At 39.0% G+C, this 24,596-nt stretch overlaps 1 protein-coding gene across 1 annotated transcript; it reads left to right on the top strand.

Annotated features, from left to right (window-relative positions):
* The first annotated feature begins 3,269 nt into the window (after positions 1-3,269).
* RIOK3 (RIO kinase 3) lies at positions 3,270-21,574 on the top strand. The gene is made up of 13 exons (XM_060775170.2): positions 3,270-3,492; positions 8,712-8,833; positions 10,620-10,765; positions 10,944-11,051; positions 12,045-12,154; positions 12,818-12,961; positions 13,166-13,293; positions 13,674-13,862; positions 14,562-14,721; positions 16,105-16,185; positions 16,284-16,373; positions 18,190-18,297; positions 19,749-21,574. Exons 1-13 carry the CDS (start codon positions 3,427-3,429, stop codon positions 19,854-19,856), a joined length of 1,560 nt encoding a protein of 519 aa, XP_060631153.2. The 5' UTR covers positions 3,270-3,426; the 3' UTR covers positions 19,857-21,574.
* The last annotated feature ends 3,022 nt before the right edge of the window (positions 21,575-24,596 follow it).

The following is a 24,596-nucleotide window of genomic DNA, read 5'->3' as shown; positions in this document are numbered from 1 at the left end:
CTAACCCTTACCCTACCCCAAACCCTCACCATAAACCTTACCCTAACCGCTAACCCTAATTGTAACCCTAACCCTTACCCTACCCCAAACCCTAACCATAAACCTAACCGCTAACCCTAATTGTAACCCTTACCCTACCCCAAACCCTAACCATAAACCTTACCCTAACCGCTAACCCTAATTGTAACCCTTACCCTAACCCTCACCATAAACCTTATCCTAACCACTAACCCTAATTGTAACCCTAACCCTTACCCTACCCCAAACCCTAACCATAAACCTTACCATAACCGCTAACCCTAATTGTAATCCTAACCCTTACCCTACCCCAAACCCTAACCATAAACCTAACCGCTAACCCTAATTGTAACCCTACCCCTAACCCAAACCCTAAACTTAACCGCTAACCCTAAGGGTAACCCTAGCCTTAACCCTTACCCTACCCCAAACCCTAACCATAAATCTTATCCTAGCCCTCCCCTCTTTTCTCTCTGGACCACATGGTCCCTTCCCTTATTCACAACCGCCATTGTGGAATGTGCGTAACACTCGGAACTTCCGGACCCAGCAACCATACTATCACCTTCTTAATAACTACCATGTCAGACTACACCGAAAAGCCATTCAAATCCACAAGCATGTGGACAATTTCAACAGAAAGGAGGAAGCCATGAAAATGAGCAAAATCTGGCTACCAGTATTTTTTTTAAAAACCCCTCTAAAATTAGAACAGTAAATAAAGAGAAACACTAAAAAAAAAAAAACAAAAAAAAAACGGGAATGCCAGACAAGAAACAATCAGGGCCAGCTAACACCTCCCAACAAAGGATTCCCCCAGGCAGCAACCAGCCAGGATTTGAAGGTGCAAGGCTATTCAGTTCTAATAAAGGTGATCAATTGCAAGATTCACACTTACCTCAAACAGACAAGAGTTCTTTCTTTCTTCCACCCTGGACATTCCACAGATAGATAAACCCCACTTGCCTTGTTTCTTCTGAGGATGCCTGCTGTAGATGTGGGTGAAACGTCAGGAGAGAATGCTTTTGGAACATGGCCATACAGCCCGGAAAACTTAGCAACCATAGAGTCATATAGTTGGAGATCTCGTTGGCCAACCAGTCCAACCTTCTGCCAAGAAGCAGGAAAATCACATTCAAAGCACCTCCAACAGATGGCCATCCAGCCTCTGCTTAAAAGCCTCTAAAGCAGGAGCCTCCAACACACAGAAGCTTCCACGACTGAACAGCTCTCACAGTCAGGAAGTTCTTCCTAATGTTCAGGTGGAATCTCCTTTCCTGTAGTTTGAAGCCATTGTTCCGCGTTCTAATCTCCAGGGCAGCAGAAAACAAGCTTGTTCCCTCCTCTCTATGACTTCCTCTCACATATTTATACATGGTCATCATGTCTCCTCTCAGCCTTCTCTTCTTCAGGCTAAACATGCCCAGCTCTTTAAGCCATAGTGTCTGATCTGAACTGGATTATATGGCAGTGCAGACTCAGGAAGAAGGCGACAAGGGACAAGGAGCTGATTTAATTTGATTAATAAATAGCAAGAGTATGAAGAATGCGTTTGATTAAATAAATAGTCTCAGTCTTTTCATGTAGAAGAGATCGATAGAAGAGTTTGTCAAGACAAACATACAGGAAAAAGACTCACATTTTATTATTTTGTATTATTTTATTGTTTTGTATTATTTGTTGTTATTGCTTTTATTATTGATGTATTGTGGGCTCGGCCTCATGTAAGCCGCACCGAGTCCCTTGGGAGATGGTAGCGGGGTATAAATAAAGTATTATTATTATTATTATTATTATTATTATTATTATCATTGTCAAAGGCTTTCATGGCCGGAATCACTGGGTTGTTGTAGGGTTTTCCGGGCTATATGGCCATGTTCTAGAGGCATTTTCTCCTGACGTTTCGCCTGCATCTATGGCAAGCATCCTCAGAGTCTGTTGGAAGTGGGAAAATGGGTTTATATATCTGTGGAATGACCAGGGTGGGACAAAGGACTGCAAGGCACTTGCAAAGGCACTGCAGACTACTTCAACCAGAGAAGTCAGCCATAGCAAACTATGAAAATGAACAAAATCTGGCTACCAGTATTAAAAAACTCAAAAATTACAACAGCAAAACAACAGAGAGTAAACAATCAGGCACATCAAATCACTCTCAACAAAAGATTCCCCCCAGACACTTCCAAGCCATTAAATACTAATCAAGGTGGTCAGTTGAAACATTCACACCTAGCTCCAGCAGACAAAAGTCCTTTGTCCTTCCAGAGATATATAAACCCATTTTCCTACTTCCAACAGACCTCACTATCTCTGAGGATGCTTGCCATAGATGCAGGTGAAACGTCAGGAGAAAATGCCTCTAGAACATGGCCATATAGCCCGGAAAAACCTACAACAACCCATTATTATTATTATAGCACAATAAAAAAAAAACACCACCGAATGGAAGTTGTACGGAAGGAAGGACCCAACAATAAATAACTCGTAGCCTTTCTTAGTTATGCAAAAGAAATCAATTGAAGGGTCTGCATGGGAAATGCCAAATCAGGAAGCTTAGACAGGCAGGGCTATAAACATTAGCTGGAAGCAGTTGTCTCAGGCCTCTTCCACACAGCTGAATAAAAACCCACTTTTTCTGCTTTGAACTGGGATATATGGCAGTGTGGATTCAGATAACCCAGTTTAAAGCAGATATTGTGGCATTTTCTGCCTTGATATTCTGGGTTAGATGGCAGTGTGGAAGGGCCTACAGGGCACTTCCACACAGCCCTATATCCCAGAATATCAAGGCAGAAAATCCCACATTATCTGAGTGTGGACTCAGATAACCCAGTTCAAAGCAGATTTTGTTGGATTTTCTGCCTTGATATTCTGGGATATAGGGCTGTGTGGAAGGGCCCAATATCTACTTTGAACTGGGTTATCTGAGGCCACGCTGCCATATACTCCAGTTCAAAGTAGGTAATGTGGGATTTTCTGCCTTGATATTCTGGGATATGGGGCTGTGTGGAAGGGTCCTCTGAATATTATGATTTTATTCTATATAGGGCATACATTAAGGGTCAAAAGATGGGAAGTGTAGAGTCAGTAAAAGAGCCAAGGTGGTGTAATAGAATGGCAGGTGGTATGGCTTTAAAAAAGGGGGGGGGGAGCGGAAGCGCGAGGCTGTCAAGGGAAAGGGGGATTCCAAAGGAAGTGACGCACAGCCCAACGCAATTGCTACGGACCAATGGGCGCCTGGTATTGGGAATCAGGGGGCGGGAAGAGTGAAAGACAGGCCTAGAAGAAGCCGGAAGAGGTTTTTATTCTTCTGCCATTCCTTGCCGGTCTCCTTGTGGTCTTCCTTGTTGTTGTTGCCAGCTGGCCTCGCTTTCCCTTCGCTCTCTCGCCTCTGCTTCTCCGTCAGCCATGGATCCCGTTGGCGTCGTCCCCGCCGCCGAAGTCAGCCCGGGCCCCGCTTGGCCTCAGAGCAAGGTATGTGGAGCCTGGTCCCTCAGCGCCACCATGACTTTGGAAAGGGGAAGGGCTGGGGGAATTGAAGTTCAGTCACCCGAAAGGCCAAACGCTCGATACCTCTGACTTAAGCCTCTTCCACACAGCTGAATAAAACCCCACATGGCCTGCTCTGATCTGGGATACAGGGCAGTGTGGACTCAGATAACTCAGGGCCCTTCCACGCAGCCACATAACCCAGAATATCAAGGCTGAAAATCCCAAAATAACTACTTTGAACTGGGCTTTCTGACTCCACACTGCCATATATTCCAGTTCAAAGCAGATATCTCAGCAGGTGTTGCTGATCAGGTGAAAAACAACATAGAATAGCGTTGTTTCTTATTGTATTGTCCAACAGAATTACATGCCTTCTCCTACACACACCACAAAACAACACATCCATCCCATCACACCCCCATCACCGCCACACAGCCCCCAATGCCACATCAATGAGATGCCATAGAGTTCAACAAAACCGCAGTTCTAGGACAAAAACAATCCTTCAGTCTGTCTGTCCATGTCTTTGTCACCCAGTATTATCTGTCAGAAAAAAATACTAACAATATGTGGTGGGTTTCCCTCCTTTCGACAAGAATCAAAAGTGTAGGAGCTGTCACTCATTTCCAGTGAGGCAGTGGAAAGGGTGGCACCATTTCAGATGGCAAGTGAAGGGAGGTGACAGGTTGAAAGCTTTCCAATCTAAACAAATAATGAATGGATAGGGGAAGAATGAAGACGGATTACTCAGAAGGATCCTTTCACATTAGGGACTTTCAAGAATGGCATTTGTCACTCCTCTTGCTTTCCTTTAGAAATATTTATATAAATAAAAATGTAATGTTCATTTGTGGGATTAACATAACTAAAAAACCACTGAGCGAATTGACACCAAATTTGAACACTATACACCAGTCAGGCCAACGAGTGACCACTTATAAAAACATTGTAAAACACAGCGGAAGAGACTTAAGAAACCATACATTGAGTATACATATACTCAAATATGTACACACACATATATGCACACAAAACACATATACACAGACTAGGCCACAGCAACACATGGCAGGGGACAGCTAATTTTATAACAATTTTATATATATATATATATATATATATATATATATATAGTTTTACAGCAGAGACCTAATATTCAGGACAATCTACAGTACATTAACTTTTTGCATTTACTGTTATTTTCAAGCTTATACATATTTTCTTACCCTCCCCACCATGTTTCCTCTTGCTTTCCAAAGCAGGACAGCTCACCAGTCTCAAACTAAGGGTGCTGTAGAATTAATGCAGTTTGATGCCACTTTAACTACTATGGTGCGATGCTATGGGATTTTGGGAATTGTAGTTTTACAAGATCTTTACCTTTTTTTTAGGTCAGAGTGCTTGTGCCTCAGCAAACTTCAAATTCTAGATTTCCACAGCATTGAGCCAAAGTGGTGTCAAACTATATTCATTCTGCAGTGGAGATGTATCTTTGATCCTCACAGCTTGAGAGGAAGAATTTAGAGCAGACATGGGCAAACTTGAGCCCTCCAGAAGGCTGTTAGGAATTGTGGTTGTTAGTCCAAAACACCTGGAGAGCCCAAGTTTCCTCATGCCTGATTTAAAGCCTGAATTGATAAACCTGGCCACCTAACTTCCTCCTTATGTTCACAGAGGTGCCATCTTTGTTTTTTCCTGTTAACAGTTCCTGTGCCGATATCAGTTGTGTTGTAAATAACTATTTAATAGGTACAGATTAATAATTGTGATGCGGTGTTGAGTAAAACTCTCTCTCTCTCTCTCTCTCTCTCTCTCTATATATATATATATATATATATCATACATATATTACTGATTAAGATATTTTCCCCCCTACTGTATGCTGCCTCAAGAGGCTCTGGCAGGTTGAGATAGTAAATAAATGTTTTAAACATTACATAAAAAATAAGAAAAGGTTGAAATCCTTTATTCTCTGCTCCAAGATGAGGGAAAACTTTCTAAAAATGGGAAGAATGCATTATGCATGCACTGCTTTGGGGTCCTGGTAGGTTGAGAAGCAACTAATAAGTATCTTAAATATTATATAACAATAGAGGCAACAAATGAATATCTTCAATATATTATATGAAATAGAAAGAGATTGTAGTACTTTATTCTCTTTCCCAAGAGAAAGGAATACTTTTTTTAATAATGGGAAGGACACATTATGCCCTCCTGAAGGGCTATGAATGCCAGCTAATCACTTACGTTGTATTGACAAGATAGTGTCCTGTAATTCCTAGCTAACAGGATTAGGGGTGAGGTGGTACCATCTGGGATAATAGCCAGTTTGTTGTAATGGTTAAAGTACAACCCTCAGCCATGAAGATCATCAGGTGACCTTTTCCAGTCACTCAGCAACCAAACTCACGTCACAGGCTTGTGTAAAGATGAAAAGGAGGGATAAAACATATGTCATCCTGAGGTTTTTATTAAGGAAGTATGGGATCCCTTGATACATTATCTGCCTCCTCCCCAATGTATAATGGGATGGTCCATTAACCTGCTTGTAAATTGTTAATGTGTTGGTGATGTAATACAGTAAAATTAAACCATTTCAAGTCTAAAGTCTACATCCAGATAAGCCTCCCCAGTGTGTCATTACCTGATAAGAGGTTGCAGGTGAAGATGGCTCTAAGGCAGGCAATGAGCAAACAGTAGGCTGTTAGGAATTGTGGGGGTTAAAGTACAAAACACTTGGAGGGCTGAAATTTGCCCATGCCTGCTCTAGAACCCTGGTTCCTAATGTGGGGCATATGCCCCATGGGCGGCGGTGGGGGGGGGGGGATTTGATTTTTAAATGTGGCAATTCGAGAATGAGTTATTATCAGTGAATGTTTTGCATTTCTTTTGATTCTAGGGGCCTTATATACAGTCTGTAAATAATTATTGTGACATACACATTTTAAAAATTAAAATCGGAATGTACATGGTGTTCAGCTGGTGACAATGGAGAGGGGGAAAGCCCACTAATAGAGAGGAGTGGTGAGAACATGTATATAATTAGAGTGTGTATGAGCATGGAAGAGTGAAACAACTTCAATTCCAAGCACCCCACTTCTCTCAATGTTTGTTAAGATTACAAGCTATACAAAATACATAAAAATGTCCCCAGGCGCCGCGTATGAATGTAGCAAGAAATCTGTGAAAAAGTCCAAAGCATAATTTGGGAACTACAGCTACAGTCAAATGGCTCTGTTCTGGATTTCATTATCTATGCCATAAATTTAAAAATAGATTTTATGGATTTGCTCAGCCTAAGAACTGGAAGAATGAGATATTATACCTTTTAGACATTATTTTGATTAATAAGTTCCAACTTGTTCCCTACTTATATTGATCTTTCTCCAATGTGGCCCATCAGTAAAACAGATAGACCACAACCCAGTTCAGAACATCTAGTTCATTTGCCAGGCCTCTTAGCTATTGACATTATTAATTCATGTTAGGAAAAAGCATTTCCAACTCTGATCTCTAGACTCTTATCAATAAAGTTGGCTCTTAAAAAATATTATGTTCCTTGTTATTTTGGGGATCTTAGTTCAGGGTGGATACCAAACCTATAGCTATTAAGGTTCTTTGGATTTTAACCAGCAAACATTTTGTAAACAGATGACTGGATAATGATCTCATCTGGTTTTGCCTGGTGACAAAATACATGGGGATAACTTGTATTCTCATATTTCACCTTCAGCTTGATTTCACAATAACAAAAAATTGTTTTATGTAACTGGAGGAAGAACTCTAATTTATGAATCAATTACATAGGCAAATATTTATACAGCTCCTTTTCATGGTAGGCAATAAATAGGACCAAGGGCACTGTTAACTTAGCAAAATTTGTGTTTGTCTATTTTTAAGCTGAAAGAGCATAACTTGTTTAGGGTCACCCAGGGCATTTCTGTGGCTGAGTGAAGATTCACCCATTGTACAAAACACTACATAATCCTATCAAGCACTGTTAACTTTCCATCTAAAATAGTAGAAAATTAACTAATCCTGATTGAAAGCAGTGTTCATTCTGGGACTGTGTTGAGTTTCCAGAAAAGAAAGAGCTGTAACAGGTCCTGGTCCCTGGCACATTGAAGAGAAAACTCTGCTCCCCCTCCCTTCCACCTCAATTAGCATAGAAAGTACTGCATTAGGCAAATGGGTGAGATCTAGCTGTTAAAATGTATTTAAATCTGATTCTCAAACCTGCTTCACTTATGATAAGTGAAATGTGACAGTACCGAGCTTTCTCATTTTCTCTTAGTAAAAGGCATGCCCAGACATGTGACAGCATCAGTCTCCCTGGGACTCAGTCTTGTGTTAAATAAAGTGCTGAGAAACACCTGACAGCGTCATCCAAAATGAATCATTGGTCAATCAAAGTTCCCTTCCCTGGGAGTTGCCCTGTTCTGAGGATTATCTCTGTTTGTGAAGACAATATCCTTGGTCTTTGTCTAGGTAGCCAGGAAGCAGTTAAACAAAGTTAATCTGGGAAAACAGAGGATTATATTTCCCCTAAAATGGGGTTGGACAATTGGGGCAGGTCTGGGCATTCAATGTTGCCCCTGGAACTCTCCCAAGCCACCCAGACTGATGCAAATGCCCAAAACAAACGTCCACTTCTGATTTTCAAAAGGGACTGTTTTGTTATGCTAAACAGGACAGGAAAGAGGTACATTTAAGATGGCAGGTTGCCTCTTTCAGAAGAGGCAAGTCATCCCTTTTATTGTCTTGAAAATCTGGATGTATTGAGGGCTACAAAAAAAGCTTTTGTCCACCCCTGCCCTAAAAATTACTTTGCTAGATTTTTCTTAGGATCCTGATAAGTTAGTTGGAAAATAATTGGTTTGTTCATCTTCTTTTAAATGCAAATGCATCCAAGCTCTTTGCTTGGGTCCTTAATAAATATATAGAATTACAAATTGAATTTAGGTGCTTGCACCTGTCTTGGAATTTGACTTCATTCACACCTCAGTCAGCAAGTTCAGCAGCGCAGCGGTTTAACCCACTGCGCCACCAATTTCTTATTAATACTTGCATTTGTACTTTGTTTTACAGTTCTATTTTCAATCTGGAGAAGGGATTCTATGTACCAACAAAATAAATTGCATATGAAGAAAACTTTCTTATTTTACCTTTATTCAACACAAAATATCTGTTTATTATTCTAGTGTCCATGGGGAACCCCTAAAAATACGACCATATCATGTTCCTTTGCTGATGTGATGAGTGAACAACTAGCAAAAGAGTTGCAGCTAAAAGAAGAAAGTGAAGCTTTTCCAGAAGTTGTCCCGTAAGTTGAATACCTTTCTACATAGATTCTTGATTGCAGTTTTAAATGGTGGGGCATCTTACTATCTATATCATTGTTTCTCAAACTGTGCTCCTCCAGATGTTTTGGACTTCAGCTCCCACAATTCCTAACAGCTAGTAAGCTGGCTGGGATTTCTGGGAGTTGAAGCCCAAAATACCTGGAGTAGCACAGTTTGAGAAACACTGCCTACATGTATAATTGTGTATCTTCTTACTTGCAAGTAAAATGTTGATCAGTTTCTATAAACACTAGCTATTTGTCTATTGTCTGCAGTTGGAAGGCATTTTACATGATTAAGTACTCCTTGAAAGTGGAGAAATGGCATAGCTTTCTCCCTGTCACCAGAAGAAGTGGTAGAATGCAGTTCTTTTTTCAGAAACATGCAACAGATGGATGCAGAAGGCAGTAGTCCTAATAATTAAAGTGAAGAGGCCGATATTTGGCTCTGCACAGGGTACAAGTTTCACTTAATGGACTCTGGTCTTTAGTCTTGCCATCCAGATCAGTAGTGAGGAGTTGCAAAAAGGCAGGAAGCCTCTATTGCAACTTATATTTTTAGAGTGGGAGAATTGTGGCCTCTCTTGCTTCATTGTGCCTATGAAAAGAATGAAGTGAAAAGAGGTAGAGGTTCCTCTTTCAATAGTTATTGTGTTGGCCCGCTCTCGGGGGGGGGGGGCACTGCAGGTTTATCTACTGACTGCTGTTTATGATGAGAATTTTGCTTTCTGGGTTGGTGATAGGAGGAATTCACACAACATAGGTAATTTCAGTCAGTGCCTAGAGGCAGGCAGGAAGTATGTAAATGACTCATATAAGAGAAAGTGGAGAAATGGCCTTTGTTAGACCACACCTGGAATATTGTATCTAATTCTGGGCACCACAACTGAACGGAGATATTGACAAGCTGGAAAGTGTCCAGAGGAGGGTGACTAAAATGATCAAGGGTCTGGAGAACAAGCCCTATGAGGAGCGGCTTAAAGAGCTGGGCATGTTTAGCCTGAAGAAGAGAAGGCTGAGAGGAGACATGTTAGCCATGTATAAATATGTGAGATGAAGTCATAGGGAGGAGGGAGCAAGTTTGTTTTCTGCTGCCCTGGAGACTAGGACGCAGAACAAAAATTTGCATTCTCCACTTTAAAAAATAAAATTTATTATTATTTAAACACAAAAGAAAAACAGTGATATACATTTACAAACAGAACATGCAACTTACAGAGACAGTAACAAACATAGTAGACAGTACATTCATACATTCCCTCCATCCCCACATCCATGACCCGATTACCGTGGACTTCCATCTCTGCTCACTATGATACTTACATCTTATAATACCTATTCCTATAAGTTCCTTAAATAATTCTCCTTGCGGTATCCTTAAAGTCAGCTTTTGCCTTCTTTCCAAGACATATGAGGGCTAGTCGCCATTTGTTTACCATTTTTTCATTATTTCTACCTTGAAGTCCATAGACAGCTTGGCTATTTGTATGGAATCTTATTTTTCTCTCCAATCTCTCCTGAGTAGTTCTCTTTCTCTCTTCTATGATTTTGCTATAACCATTCTTGCTGCTACAAAGCTATACTGACATATTTCTTATATTCCTGGTTAATACCCTCCACATTTGTTAATAACAGAAATGTGATGCTTTGATTTTTGTCTTCACTTATCTTTGTGTTTGTTTAAATCATCTCTTCAATAGGCATAGAAGAACTGAACTGTAGTTTTATGTCCTACTAATATATTTTTATCCCTGTATGTTATATCCAGGGCTGTTGAGGGACCATTTATCAGTGGGGAGAATACAGACACTTCCAGTGATTTGATGCTTGCTCAGATGCTGCAAATGGAATTTGATAGAGAGTATGATGCACAACTTCTGCGTGAAGAGAAAAAGTTCAATGGGGACAGCAAAGGTCACTATCATAGGTCTTCATTGCTTTGTTACAATAACACTGTTTATATGTACCTGCTTGAGAACCGATGTTTTTTGGGGGTGAAATATTTCAATATAGAACTATTTCTCAGCAGAGGTGACCGTTGGTGGGAAATACTTGAAAAATAATACTTCTCCATGTGCCTTTTCTTTTTAAGTGTCCATATCATTTGAGAATTACCGAAAAGTGCATCCATTTGAAGACAGTGACAGCTCTGAGGATGAGGTTGATTGGCAGGATACTCGTCATGATCCCTATCGAGCAGGTATCTTTTGAATTAGAATCTTATAAAATATGTCTTGCCAACAAAGTTCTAAAGACTGTATGGTCATGAAATAAGTATTAACTAGGTCTGTAGCATTTGCTTGACTTTTGAATAAAAATAAATGAATTATATATTATACTCTGTAATTAAGATTACTTAGTGTACGTCATGACACTTTTGGGAGATAGGGTGGTATAGAAATAAAGATGATGATGAAGATTATTATGATTATTGCTCACTCTATGGAGCTTGAAGTTTACAATTGGAGAGGAGATAATGACTGAGCATATACAATTCTGTATGCTTAGACATAGCTTTAGTTGGCTGTGGAAATTACAGGACCAAGTTGCAAACTTAGCAGAAGATATTGATTTAGAGCTTCGATTATGAAAGGAGGGGGGATGTTTGTAAATGTCTGGAAATTTTCATGGCAGTCAATGGACAATGGAAAAGTTCCTGTTATATGCTAATATGCTATGAAGTTTTGTCAAGTTTTGTACGGTTTACGAATGTCAGATTCTGGAAGATCTTGGAGTTAAAATCAAGCTCACAACAGCAAAACGCTGGAGACAAGTGGTTTATTCCTTTTTCCATAATCCTAAAAAGACAGTTCTAAAGTTTTTCCACTCAAACCTCTGGTATCTATCAGCCTCAACTCCTGTCCATCCCCTAGTAGCCAGACACGGTGCTCACAGTTTAGTAACTTCAGTTTCAGTTTCCCTCATAAAACAGATGTCTTATTTACATTACCTTCCCCAACTGTACCCAGTCTCCCTCCCTCACCTCCCTTTTTTATGGCAGAGAACCAAAGCAGCCAGTCCCAGACTGATGCGATGATCCTGACAATGAACGACCCATTACTTAGATAGCCCTGTAATATTTGGCAGATGATAATGTAATTGTGTGTGTCTGAGAAAGCTTTTAAAATGAATAAAATGTTAGCCTACAGGTCTTGTGGTTGTAATCTGATAATGCTACTCTCATTATCCATAGATAAGCCTACCACTACTCCCAAAAAGGGCTTTACAGGAAAAGGAAAAGATATTACCACTAAGCATGATGAGGTTGTATGTGGACGAAAGAATACTGCAAGGATGGAAAATGTAAGTTCAGTCCAAATTTCTCATAGATATTCCAAGGGTTTATGTAACTATCATTAAGAAAAGAGCCTCTGCTAGTGTTGGCCTTGATACACTTGTGTCTATGCTGGCATTTCTTCTTTACTTTCAAACCTATGGGTCTGATCCATACATCATTGTCAAGCTTCCAGAACAGCCTTGAGCAATTCACTCTTACTATAACTTTTCTCTTTAGCTTATTCTCATGAGGTGTTAGTAGGAAACATACAATATACAAATAAAGTGATAGGTCTAGATTTAGCTGTATTTGGAGTATAATAATTGAAATCAATAGTATTTAGGTTGGTAATGACTGAGTGAAGTCTTTATTTCAGTGGACTATTTTAACTGCCGTGGCTCGGTGCAGTGGAATCGTGGGAGTTATAGTTTTACAAAGTTTTGGGCCCTCTCTGCCAAAGAATCAAACTACATCAAACTACAGCTCCCATGTTTCCATGGCATTGAACCATGGCAGTTAAAATAGTGCCAAACTGCATTAGTTCTCCAGTGTAGATGCATCCTTTTTCTGATCCACTTAGACAAATAATATAGTTAAAATAGCACTATTAGTGTAGGATTTCCCTCTTCTTTGTGAAGAAAACGTGTGAAAGCCTAATATCATGTGTTGCATTTTGAATGTGTTTACAGTTTGCACCAGAATTTCAGGTTGGTGATGGAATTGGTATGGATCTGAAACTGTCCAATCACGTCTTCAATGCTTTAAAGCAGCATGCATACTCTGAGGAACGCCGAAGTGCCAGGCTCCATGAGAAGAAGGAACATTCTACTGCTGTAAGTCCTGATGGCCTAAAAATGAGAATTGCTTGTGGGTTGTTGTTTTTTTTTTTTTTTAGAGGGGGACATAGTATTTTGGACAAAGGTAATACTGTCTTTATGGCAGAACTAATTTCTGCACACGAAACTGAACTGACTGACAAATGTAATGAGAAGTTCAAATATAACAGCAGACTTAACCTTCTTTTGTTTCTTCTGTAGGAGAAAGCAGTAGATCCTAAAACACGTTTACTTTTGTATAAAATGGTAAACTCTGGAATGCTGGAGACTATTACTGGCTGCATAAGTACAGGGAAAGAGTCTGTGGTGTTCCATGCACATGGAGGAAGGTACTTCATACATTTATGATGCCTAGCATACTGTTTGGGATTATAAAATGGAAGGGATGTACTATACTGGAAGTGTCCAGTACAGTACATCCCTCTGCCCTCATTCATATCTTATTATACACTTGTACATTATTTGTAAACTTCCTTAGACATGGAAGATTAATCCATTTGAAATCAAGAGATGTAATATATACTGTGTTATAATAAGAGCTTAAACTAAAGTTGAATTAGTTGTATGTTTAAAATATATATTGAGGTATCATGTGGTGAAATAATACAAATCTATCTCATATTTTACTTTACTTTTTTGTATATTTTCATATCTCCAACTTCCTTAAATTCCTTACATCTAAATTGTGTTTTTTATATTCTTCCTAAAGCTTGGGTGAAGATGCTCCACCAGTACCTTCAGAATGTGCCATAAAGGTGTTCAAAACAACTCTGAATGAATTTAAGAATCGTGATAAGTACATCAAGGATGACTACAGGTTTATAGATCGCTTCAGCAAACTAAATCCACGAAAGATAATACGTATGTGGGCAGAGAAAGAAATGCACAATTTAACAAGGTGTGTGAATATAGATGTAGATATAAAAATGTGGAAATATCGCCTGCATAATAAGAGGTGTTTTATAGATCTCTGATATCAGTGGGTTTTTTTTTGTTTAAATTGATTATTTTAACTTCAGAGCTGTGCAGCATTGACTTCTTTTTCTTTACACTGTTTTGGAAACCCTGTATTGCCATATCATTCTATCTCTCAGTCTTATGGTTGGCCACTTGCAAAAGAGTCTCCTAGATTAAAAACAGAAGCTGACAAGCACAAAAAAATGGGAATACAGTACCTATCCTCTTTGAATTTGCTTTTTCTCCCTGTAACATCAGTGACATAAAAATGTACTATTTTTTACGCTTGGTGATGTGGTTCTTGTTTGACTGTCTCTCGTGTATTGAGCCATGCTGCTTTCTATTAGTTTCAAGTTAATATAATGACTCATCACTGAATGTATATTCTTTTCATCAGATTCGTTTTCATCATACTTTTTAAACATTTGAATTCAAGACTGGGGCTGAATAACCCTAAAAACATAACATGCCATGACTGACTGATTGGTTTTAGTTTGGGTCTTGAAATGTTATATGCCCTTGTAAAGAGCCAATACCTATGTTTATTTCTCTAATCATATAATTGGCTTGTAAAAAATTCTTGATTTACTGAGAGTTCTTAAACGTGTTAATGCTTTCTTCTTCTTTTTCTTCTGTATAGAATGCAGAAGGCAGGCATTCCTTGTCCAAAAGTGGTTAGCCTGAAAAAGCATGTCTTAGTTATGTCCTTCATTGGTCAGGATCAAGTCCCAGCTCCTAAATTAAAAGAAGTAAAACTCAGTAGCGAAGATATGAAAAAGGCCTACTATCAAGTTCTTAATGTAAGCGGAATATTCTTGCCTTGTCTCACAATTATTGGTGCATGTTCCTGTTGAGAATATTCCATGGTGATCCATGCTCTTGTTACATCTTGAATAGACTACTGCAATGCACTCTACATGGGGCTGCCTCTGAAGACTGTCCGGAAGCTCCAAGTAGTCCAACGGACTGTAGACAGATTTCCTGACTGGAGTGGTATACAACCCCCTTGTTATGTGAACTCCACTGTCTGTTAGTATGCTACTGGGCTCAATTCAAAGTCCTGGCTTTGGCCTATAAAACCCTAAACATTTCTAGTTCAACTTACTGTCTGAAATGGGCCCCATCCCTCATGGTCTTTAGGAAAAAGTTAAAGTAGTGGCTTTGCACACGGGCGTTCGGGGAGTAATCTAATGTGGTATCCAACTGGAATGTAGCAGCTTGAATAATGACTATGGGACTCTGCATAATGTATGTTTTTAAATCTGTTCTAATGCATTTATATGTTTTAACTGTTTATAATTTGACATGTTATATTTATTATTGTTTGCATAATGCAGCATTGAATTTTGTCATAGTTTATAAGCTGCTCTGGGCCCCCCTCGGGGTGAGAAGGGCGAGGTATAAATCTAGTAAATAAATAAATAAAGTAGAGTCAGGGCATCTGCATGATGAAAGGAAATTAAAATTAGGTTTTAAAATGTGACCTGATCTTTTCACCTTGAACTCGATTCCATGAGTGCTGTGAACAAACAAATGAAGTTTTTCATCATTTCACTTTTTGAAATAAAATATTTTGACATTTTTCTTAGGAACAACATGGTTAACTTGTAGTCTCCTTTTCTAAGAGAATATATAATAGATCCAAACAATTTTGCATGTAGGCTCCATTCATGAAAAGTACTTTGATTACTGCATACTATGAAATGAACGAATGAAAGCAACTGGAATTTATGTCCTGGGGACAAGGTTTTATAGAACAAGCTATAACTAAAAATATAAGCGGGATGGGAGGGAAGAGACATTAAACATTAAAGATGCATATTATTTTGGCCCATTATTTATATTTTTTCTTGAGACTATATTTATTATAGAACTTCTAAAATATTTGGATTGTAATTAGCATTCTTTAGAGTTATAGGCTTTCTTAGTGTAGTGAAACAGTGATGGTTGAGAAATTGTTTAAATTTGCCTATCAGTCACACACAGATGTACTAGTTTTCAATTAAGATAAGCCAACTAGAGTGAACATGCTATACCTATTTGGTGGTATATACATTCAAGTAGAATAAGCAAAAGTGCCGTTAATGCTTCTTCTGTATTAATGTTTACTTATCGGTACATACCTTTAGTGACTTTAGTATTCTAGAGCACACTTTGAATAACAATGTATTGCTTTCTTTTAGATGATGCAAAAATTGTACAAAGAATGTAATTTAGTTCATGCGGACCTGAGTGAATACAACATGCTATGGCACGGGGGACAGGTAAGCAGATTAATAACGGGAATAAATGACTGTCAGTTGACATGGACCCATATGCAAATATCTCAGAAAAACCAAAACCCTAATTTTATTTCTTCTAGGTCTGGCTAATTGATGTCAGCCAGTCTGTAGAACCAACTCATCCTCATGGACTGGAGTTCTTGTTCAGAGATTGCAGGAATGTTTCACAGGTAAGACATTTGGCAATGCTTACAGTGTTCGGGAATCTTTAGCATTGCGCCATTTAGCATCCTAACTTAGAGGAGAGAGTTTTTTCTTCTAAAAGAGTGAGTTAGCACTTGCTCCAGATAATCTAAATCTTTATCTTGTTGGTACAAATATTAGTTAAAATGGGGAAGTGGAAGAACTGCTCTGTGTGAGGTCCAGCATCAGGCTTTTATTCATGCAATCGAACTTCTGTGAAACAAAATGAAAGCCTTCGAAAATACATTAAAACTGAAGAGGATGCTAAAGTTAATCTGTTTGACCAGATATGGTCAATAATGAGTAACACAGTCAGATACAACTCACTTTGACCCCCTTTTGCATACAAACTCCCTTTTAAATAGACATCTGCTTCAATAAAAGAGGTTCCAGGACAGGGAGGCAGTTCTACATCTATCTATACACATAAAAAAGTGAAAATATGTGTGTGGGGGGGGGAGGGGGGCTGGGGTGTCCACTTACACAGACAAGCTCTTGCCTCCACAAACAGCTATAGTCCCCACTATCAATGACATTGCAGGTTATATGAGTGCCATGAACATGTCCAAGAGCCCTGCCAGTGTCCTCCACAAACATAATACTCCCCCTACCCAAGTGAAGACTTTAATATAGGGATAATTTCATCCTAGATTTTATGTGTTTCCTCCATCACAGACATCCCAGTGTTTCTTACTCTTTCCATTGGTGTAGGATTTGTATGACACTGCCCACTGCCTCTCCCATAACCCTTTTCGATGGCACACAGCAAACAGAGGAATTGATCAGCACTGAGCATAGTAGAGAGGTTTGGGGAGAATTCACCAGGTTTTATAGGAGTTGTAGGTACTGGGATGTATAGTTCACCTGCAGTCTAAGAACACTCTGAACTCAACCAATGACAGACCTGGACCAAACTTGGCACACAGAACCCCCTTGGCTAACTCAAATAAAGTTTTAATAATAAAACTTTATTTATACCCTGCCACCATCTCCCCCAAGGGACTCGGGGCGGCTAACATGAGGCCAAGCCCAAGTAATTACAATAAAGCAAAATAAAATGCATATGAAACAAATGATAACATCAAATAAAAATGCTTAATAAATAACATAATGAAATAAAATATTGACAATAACATAATAAAACAAAGTATAAAATGATAGAAGAATTAAACAAGGATGGGGTTTGAGGGGACTCACTCACTATAGTGGGAATTGTAGTTTACCCTGAAGCCAGAAAGCACACTAAACCCCACCGATGATGCATCTAGAGCAAACATGCCCAACATAACATACTTCAAGTACTGATGAAGTTTTTCAGGGCTAATCTGGCATGATGTGAGTTGTAGTTCACCCACAACCTTATGCATTTTGTACAATTAAAACACTGACTTTTTTCAAATAACCTGGGCAATGCCGGGTACCCAAACTAGTTAGAAATAATCTGGAGTCTGCTTTAAAGAATTTCTAGACCAAAGCCTTGTGGACAACTGTTGGAATCTAAGATACAATTGAAGATCTATTTCTTCTGGCAGACCTACCACTCAGTTGTTAACTATGAATTTTAAATTCATGTCCTGGGTTTGCTGTATTTTAATCTTTGTATTGTGTATTTATATGTATCTATATATCATATAAATATATTTTAATATATGTGTTTTACATAATGTTTTGTGATGATGTGTTTTGTGATGATGTTGTGCCCACTTCAAGGAGAAGCGGGTAAGAGATAATAACAAGAAGAAAAATATTTAAGTGTTCTATAAATGAGGGCCAATAAAAGTTTCTTTTTCCTTTTAACAAAAGTTTTTCCAGAAGTGCGGTGTATCAGAAGCACTTGGTGAGCGTGAGCTCTTCAACGCTGTCTCGGATTTACAATTTTCATCTGACAATGAGGCGGACTTCTTAGTTGAGGTAAAGTCTTGGTGGGGAAAGCGGGGTTTGGGGTTGAATTTGATCTCATTCATTATGATGTATTTCCAAGAAATGCTGTATAAGTGCAGGGAGATACAGATCTTGTAACCAAATCATTCAGTCATATTTTTGCTACATTTGCCCAACAACCGAAGACAAAACAATTTTCACAAGTAACTTTTTATTCTTAAATGTCAGAGTATATACGTAAGGAAAGCTGAAGATACATTGAATTGTTTTGAAACATGAAACATTAAGTTTCTGTCAAGAGCTTACTATTTTTACTGTAACTCAGATTTTTTTAATGTTTGATAATGAAAATTTTATTGATTACTAAAATATCAAAAATGTTTTCTATGATTTTTAGTTAAAGATAGTTAACTGTTAACATGGCAGCTTGTTTTTCTTGATCCATGGGTCTTCTAGCTGTCCTGAGTCCCCATAGGGAGATGGGGCAGGATATAAAGTTGGTGGTTGTTGTTCTGTGGCAAAAATCCCCAAGAAACTAACTTCTGGCTGTATGTAGTTTTTCCTTGATCCTATATTGCTAGCATTTATCTCTATCTAGCTGGCATTCTTGTGAGGTATCTTCTTTGCAGGAATATGTTTTGACCATTCCAGTTTTAGTATTAAGTATGTTACCTATTAATTTATGGTTAGTAAAGTGGATGAGGATAGGATCTTCAGAAAACAGTCCTAGGAATCATTTTGACTTATGAAACAGATGGCTGCTCTGAGTCGCCTCCGGGCTGATATGAGCAGGGTAGAAATAATACAAATAAATAAATAAATAGCAGAAACGTTCAAAACCAACATTTTAATAGAACTTCATTTGTCAATCTGCTTGAAAGGGAAAAGGCAGATGTCCAGAGGAACTAACAAAGGGAGAGATTCACCTTATAAATAATTAGCACCACTATTCTTCAAGAAATATTTTGTGGCAATTGAAATTAGTGTTGATATGGACGTCATGGAGTTGTAAAAACACATTTTGCATGGCTTTTTTGTATCAGGAGCAACTTGAGAAACTGCAAGTCACTTCTGGTGTGAGAGAATTGGCCACCTGCAAGGACATTGACCAGGGGAGGCCCATATGTTTTACCATTCTATGGAAGGCTTCTCTCATGTCCCCACATGGGAAGCTAGAGCTGACAGAGGGAGCTCACCCTGCTCCCTGGATTCGAACCACCAACCTTTCGGTACAAGGGTTTAATATGAAGAGAAATGTTTCAGTTTCATGGATTTTCATTGAGAAAGCTGAGACATTTTCATGTGAAATAATAATAGAAATGATTTGGATTTGGGGATTACAAATATTACTGGTCAAACAGGAAGAATCCATGCCAAAAAAAATCCTCAGGAATAGGTTTTTATTATGTATTTTGTACTGGCCCCCCATACTCAGTGAGGTTATATGGATCTTGATGTGCCCATGTTTTTCGTTTTTATAGATTGAAGCTGTGGAGAAGATGAATGAAGATCATGTACAGAATCATGGCAAGAAAGTGTCTTTGTATTCAGAAGTTGATGAGAGCCCACCTTCGTGTCCCAACGAATAGCACTGAGTTGAATCTTTTTTGCATCTAAGTTCGAGTGCAGTGATGATCTGTCAGCTGCCAAAGAGGACAGAAACTGTGGTCAGCACAGACTGTTGTAAATGAAACTTCAGGGAGGAACACGCATTGGTGCTTTTGGTGTTTTTAAAGCAAAGTTCACCTGTTAGTCCACAGGATCCAACCACATAGTTTTCTGAACAAGTTACTTTCACTTGTCAGTCTGGCAGGCTTTTTTCCCCCAGTTTTGTCACAACTGAGTTAAATAACATTTTAATGATTTGAAATTTCCATAAAATGTCACATTTCAAATTAAACAATACACCTAAGTGGGTAGGAGTGTTAGATACTCCTTCCTTTCCCTTTCCAAAAGTAACTTTTTATTCTTGAATGTCAAAGTTTATGCTTAAAGAAAGCAGAAGATACGTTGAGTTGTTTTGAAACAGGAAACATACTGAGTTTCTATCAAAGTCTTACTATTTTTACAGAAACTGAGATGAAAGAGATTCTTAATGTTTGATAATGAATTTTTATTAATCACTAAAATTATAAAAAATGTTTTGTATGATTTTTACACAACTGTTGCCCTATCATTAGAACATTACTTTTGAAAGACTTTAATATAGTTTTCAAGAGAAAAGAAATTATTAGATTACCAATCAGAAGAAACTGTCTTTTATTTCTTAGAACAATTTGTTAAACTATAAGTTAGACCATTTGACATAAGCAGTTTTGGAAAAAATGAATAAAGTCTAAATTATGTGAAGTAGATGGGAAATACACAAGAAAAGGTACTCCCTTACAGATGCATATTAACTGCCTGGAACTGATTGTTGATTTCCACGTTTGAAGATGGCTTCTTTTTTTTAGGTGTGGTTTGAAAAACATCACTTGTGCTTAAGAATGTGCATGCAGTATAGCCTATAATGTGATGGAAATCCTGCAGCTGCTTAATCAAATTCAGCACAACTGGGGATGTGTCTAGACCAGGCATGGGCAAACGTCGGCTCTCCGGGTGTTTTGGACTTCAACTCCCACAATTCCTATCAGCCACCTGATAGGAATTGTGGGAGATGAAGTCCAAAACACCTGGAGGGCCAAAGTTTGTCCATGCCTGGTCTAGACTGTTGAAATGATGTATATTGACATCTCTTCAGTTGCCATGGCTCAATGCTATGAAATCCTGCAAGTTGTAGTTTCAGAAGGACTTCAGCCTTCTGTGCAAAAGAGTGCTGCTGCCTCAACAAGCTACAACTCCCAGGATTCTATTGCACTGAACTGTGGCAGTTAAAGTGGTGTTAAACTGCACTCATTCTACAGTCTACATGCACCCTGAGACTCTGTTTTTGATAGATATGTGTAGATTCTAGCCATGACATAATAATGCACATGTCTGTATATAAGTGATAGCAAATCCATTAAATCTGCATTTTTACATAGTTCATTTCATTCCTGGAGTGTAACTGTGTAACTACAAAATACGAATGTCGATAAGACCAAATAAAAAGCTAATCCAAATGTCAGAGGACTAGCATTTGAATGGATTTAGTAGAGTGTTAAAACATTTGTGCATATTTCCTTTTCCAGTTTCTTTTGCATTTATCTCCCATATGATGCTGTAAGGAATGGTAAATGCTGTGTGATGCTCTCTCAGTGGCCCATGAAAATGCCTGTCCCATCCAAAAATGGGAGAGGAAATAAACATCTCAGATTATGTGGCTGTATTTGATATTGTGTGGCTTTTTTTTGTTCATAAGTTACATGTTAGTTCAAAATCACCAGTTTTGCAGCATTTCTGACTCCCATAAAACAGTTGCCATATTCAGCTGCTAAAAAGTGTGAATTAGATGGTTCAGTTGTCTGTTGTTGTTGTTCATTCATTCAGTCGTCTCCAACTCTTCGTGACCTCATGGACCAGCCCACGCCAGAGCTCCCTGTCGGCCGTTACCACCCTCAGCTCCCTCAAGGTCAGTCCAGTCACTTCAAGGATGCCATCCATCCATCTTGCCCTTGGTCGGCCCCTCTTCCTTTTGCCTTCCACTTTCCCCAGCATAATTGTCTTCTCTAGGCTTTCCTGTCTCCTCATGATGTGGCCAAAGTACTTCAACTTTGTCTCTAGTATCTTTCCCTCCAGTGAGCAGTCGGGCTTTATTTCCTGGAGGATGGACTGGTTGGATCTTCTTGCAGTCCAAGGCACTCTCAGAACTTTCCTCCAACACCACAGCTCAAAAGCATCAATCTTCCTTCGCTCAGCCTTCCCTAAGGTCCAGCTCTCACATCCGTAGGTCACTACAGGGAATACCATGGCTTTGACTAGGCGGATCTTTGTTGCCAGTCTGATGTCTCTACTCTTCACTATTTTATCGAGACTGGACATTGCTCTCCTCCCGAGAAGTAAGCGTCTTCTGATTTCCTGGCTACAGTCTGCATCTGCAGTAATCTTTGCACCTAGAAAGACAAAGTCTGTCACGGCCTCCACGGTTTCTCCCTCTATTTTCCAGTTGTCAATCATTCTTGTTGCCATAATCTTGGTTGTCTGTAGTTATAAGAAATAGATGGTCAGCAGTGAAATTAATAAAGGCTACAACAGTGTTTCTTCTACTGGAATTTTTGCAAACATTGCCCAGTTTGTTTTAGACAGAAATAAACATGAGACCAAAATGGAAATTCTCAGGAAAACAACTTTATACAGTAGTTGGTCTGTATTAACCTGCAGCATAAGAAAAGAAAGGTCTATAGTACCTTAAAGAGAATTTTCATATACTAAACCACCTCATCAGGTGCACGAGATAATATTAGTTAATATTTTACCATGGTTAGTTAATAAGTACATGGCAAATATAAAATGTTAGGTTGGACTAAAATGTAAAAGGTAGGGATGTTGAATGAAACCAAATGTCTTAATAATGTCAGTGGGATTGTCCCTTGTATTTCTTTTATAGAAGAATGGTGTCATATTATATGTATTAGAAAAGAACAAGCAGCCTCACCAAAGGAACAGAGAATTTCCTATTTGAGAAATATGCTCCCCCTCCCCCACCTCCATTTAAACAAATAGTCAATTATGCATAATGGCTGGGGGTGTTAGCAACGATACAGGACCTATTACTTGTGAAGAACCTTTGCATAGTGATGGTGATTTTATGGCCTTGCTGAGATCTTGTGCCAGACCTGAAACGTTTCAAACCCTTCTTAATCTTTTTTTCTGGCTACAGGCCTGTTGAAAAGTGATGGAAAGTAGATTCCTTGTGGACAAAAGAAAACAAAATAATTGTGGTGTTGTAGTTTGCGTGTTGGACTACAACTCTGGAGAAGAAGGTTCAAAACCCAATTCAGTCTTGGAAATCCACTTGGACATATCACTCTCTCTCAGTCTCAGAGGAAGGCAAAAAAGTTGCCAAGAAGACTCTGTGATAGACTTGCTTTTAAGGTTGCTGGAGACAACACAAGCAAAGCCATGCCATATTCCTGGCATGAGGATTATTGTTGTGTGCCCAAGTTGTTTCAGACTCAGGGTGACCCTAAGTCTAAAGTTTAGGGCGAGGACTGTGTAAATTTCCTTGGAGGGCTTTGATTTGGCCCCATCCTTCCCCTCTTTTCGTAAGAGTTTGAAGACTTGGTGATTTCAACAAATCTTTGAGAGTGACCAGTGCTAGCTCAGCCCAGACTCTGTCCGGACACGACCTTGCCCCTATATATTACCCTGGTCATTCTCCTAACAGACCCCTGGAAATAGCCCGTTCCTGCTTTGGTCGCTTACCTATTACAGTACTGTACCTAAATGCCGGTCCCATCTTATTTCAATTTATATCAGTCTTGACCCAGCCTTTTTAATTGTCCTGACCCATTCCTTTTCTGTGCCCTAAAAATAGACATGAAGAGCAGGCAGGATTTTTTCTTTTAATATTTATGTGTTGTTGGGTAATTTCATGCTTATGTTGCTGTTATTTGTTATTTTCTGTTCATGCTGTGACTCTGTATATTTTGATGTTGTTGCTTGGAAACCGCCCTGAGTCCCCCTGGGGAGATAGAGCGGTATATAAATAAAGTTTTATTATTATTTGAAACACAACAAGATGAGTCCACATCTTGTATTGGATCACACATAGGACACTTCCCAAGTGTCTAGGACTGTGTGATGTATCAGCGAATAATGCGTGCAGACCCCAGTAAGGTGGCCTTTTGCAGCTGGCAGATGGTAATTTAGTCAGTGCCAATTGTGTTTAAGTGCAGGCCAAGGTCTTTAGGCACTGCACCCAGTGTGCCAATCACCACTGGGACCACCTTTACTGGTTTGTGCCTGTCTTTGCAGTTCGATCTTTAAATCCTCATATCGTGTCAGCTTTTCTAGTTGTTTCTCTTCAATCCTGCTGTCACTCGGGATGGCAACATCGAAGATCCATACCTTGTTTTTTAACATGATCATGAGATCAGGAGTACTGTGCTCCAAAACTCTGTCTGTCTGAATTCGGAAGTCCCAGAATAGTTTGACATATTCATTCTCTAATAATAATAATAATAATAATAATAATAATAATAAGTATTATTATTGGGCTGTTGTAGGTTTTTTTGGGCTATATGGCCATGTTCTAGAGGCATTTTCTCCTGACGTTTTGCCTGCATCTACGGCAAGCATCCTCAGGGGTAGTGACTATCCTCACTACCTCTGAGGATACTTGCCGTAGATGCATGCTAAACCTCAGGAGAAAATGCCTCTAGAACATAGCCATATAGCCCAAAAAAAAC

This window comes from Anolis sagrei, chromosome 4 (assembly GCF_037176765.1).
Source record: "Anolis sagrei isolate rAnoSag1 chromosome 4, rAnoSag1.mat, whole genome shotgun sequence".
Lineage (NCBI taxonomy): Eukaryota > Metazoa > Chordata > Lepidosauria > Squamata > Dactyloidae > Anolis > Anolis sagrei.
Note: the sequence above shows the minus strand (reverse complement) of the source record. Positions and strands in the feature narration are given on the sequence as shown.

Bases quoted from the DNA above. Each gene is read 5' to 3' on its own strand.
- RIOK3 (XM_060775170.2), top strand. From the start codon at position 3,427: ATGGATCCCGTTGGCGTCGTCCCCGCCGCCGAAGTCAGCCCGGGCCCC. The intron at 10,766-10,943 runs GTCACTATCATA...TTTCTTTTTAAG, and splicing joins GTTCAATGGGGACAGCAAAG to TGTCCATATCATTTGAGAAT. The intron at 14,722-16,104 runs GTAAGCGGAATA...GCTTTCTTTTAG, and splicing joins CCTACTATCAAGTTCTTAAT to ATGATGCAAAAATTGTACAA.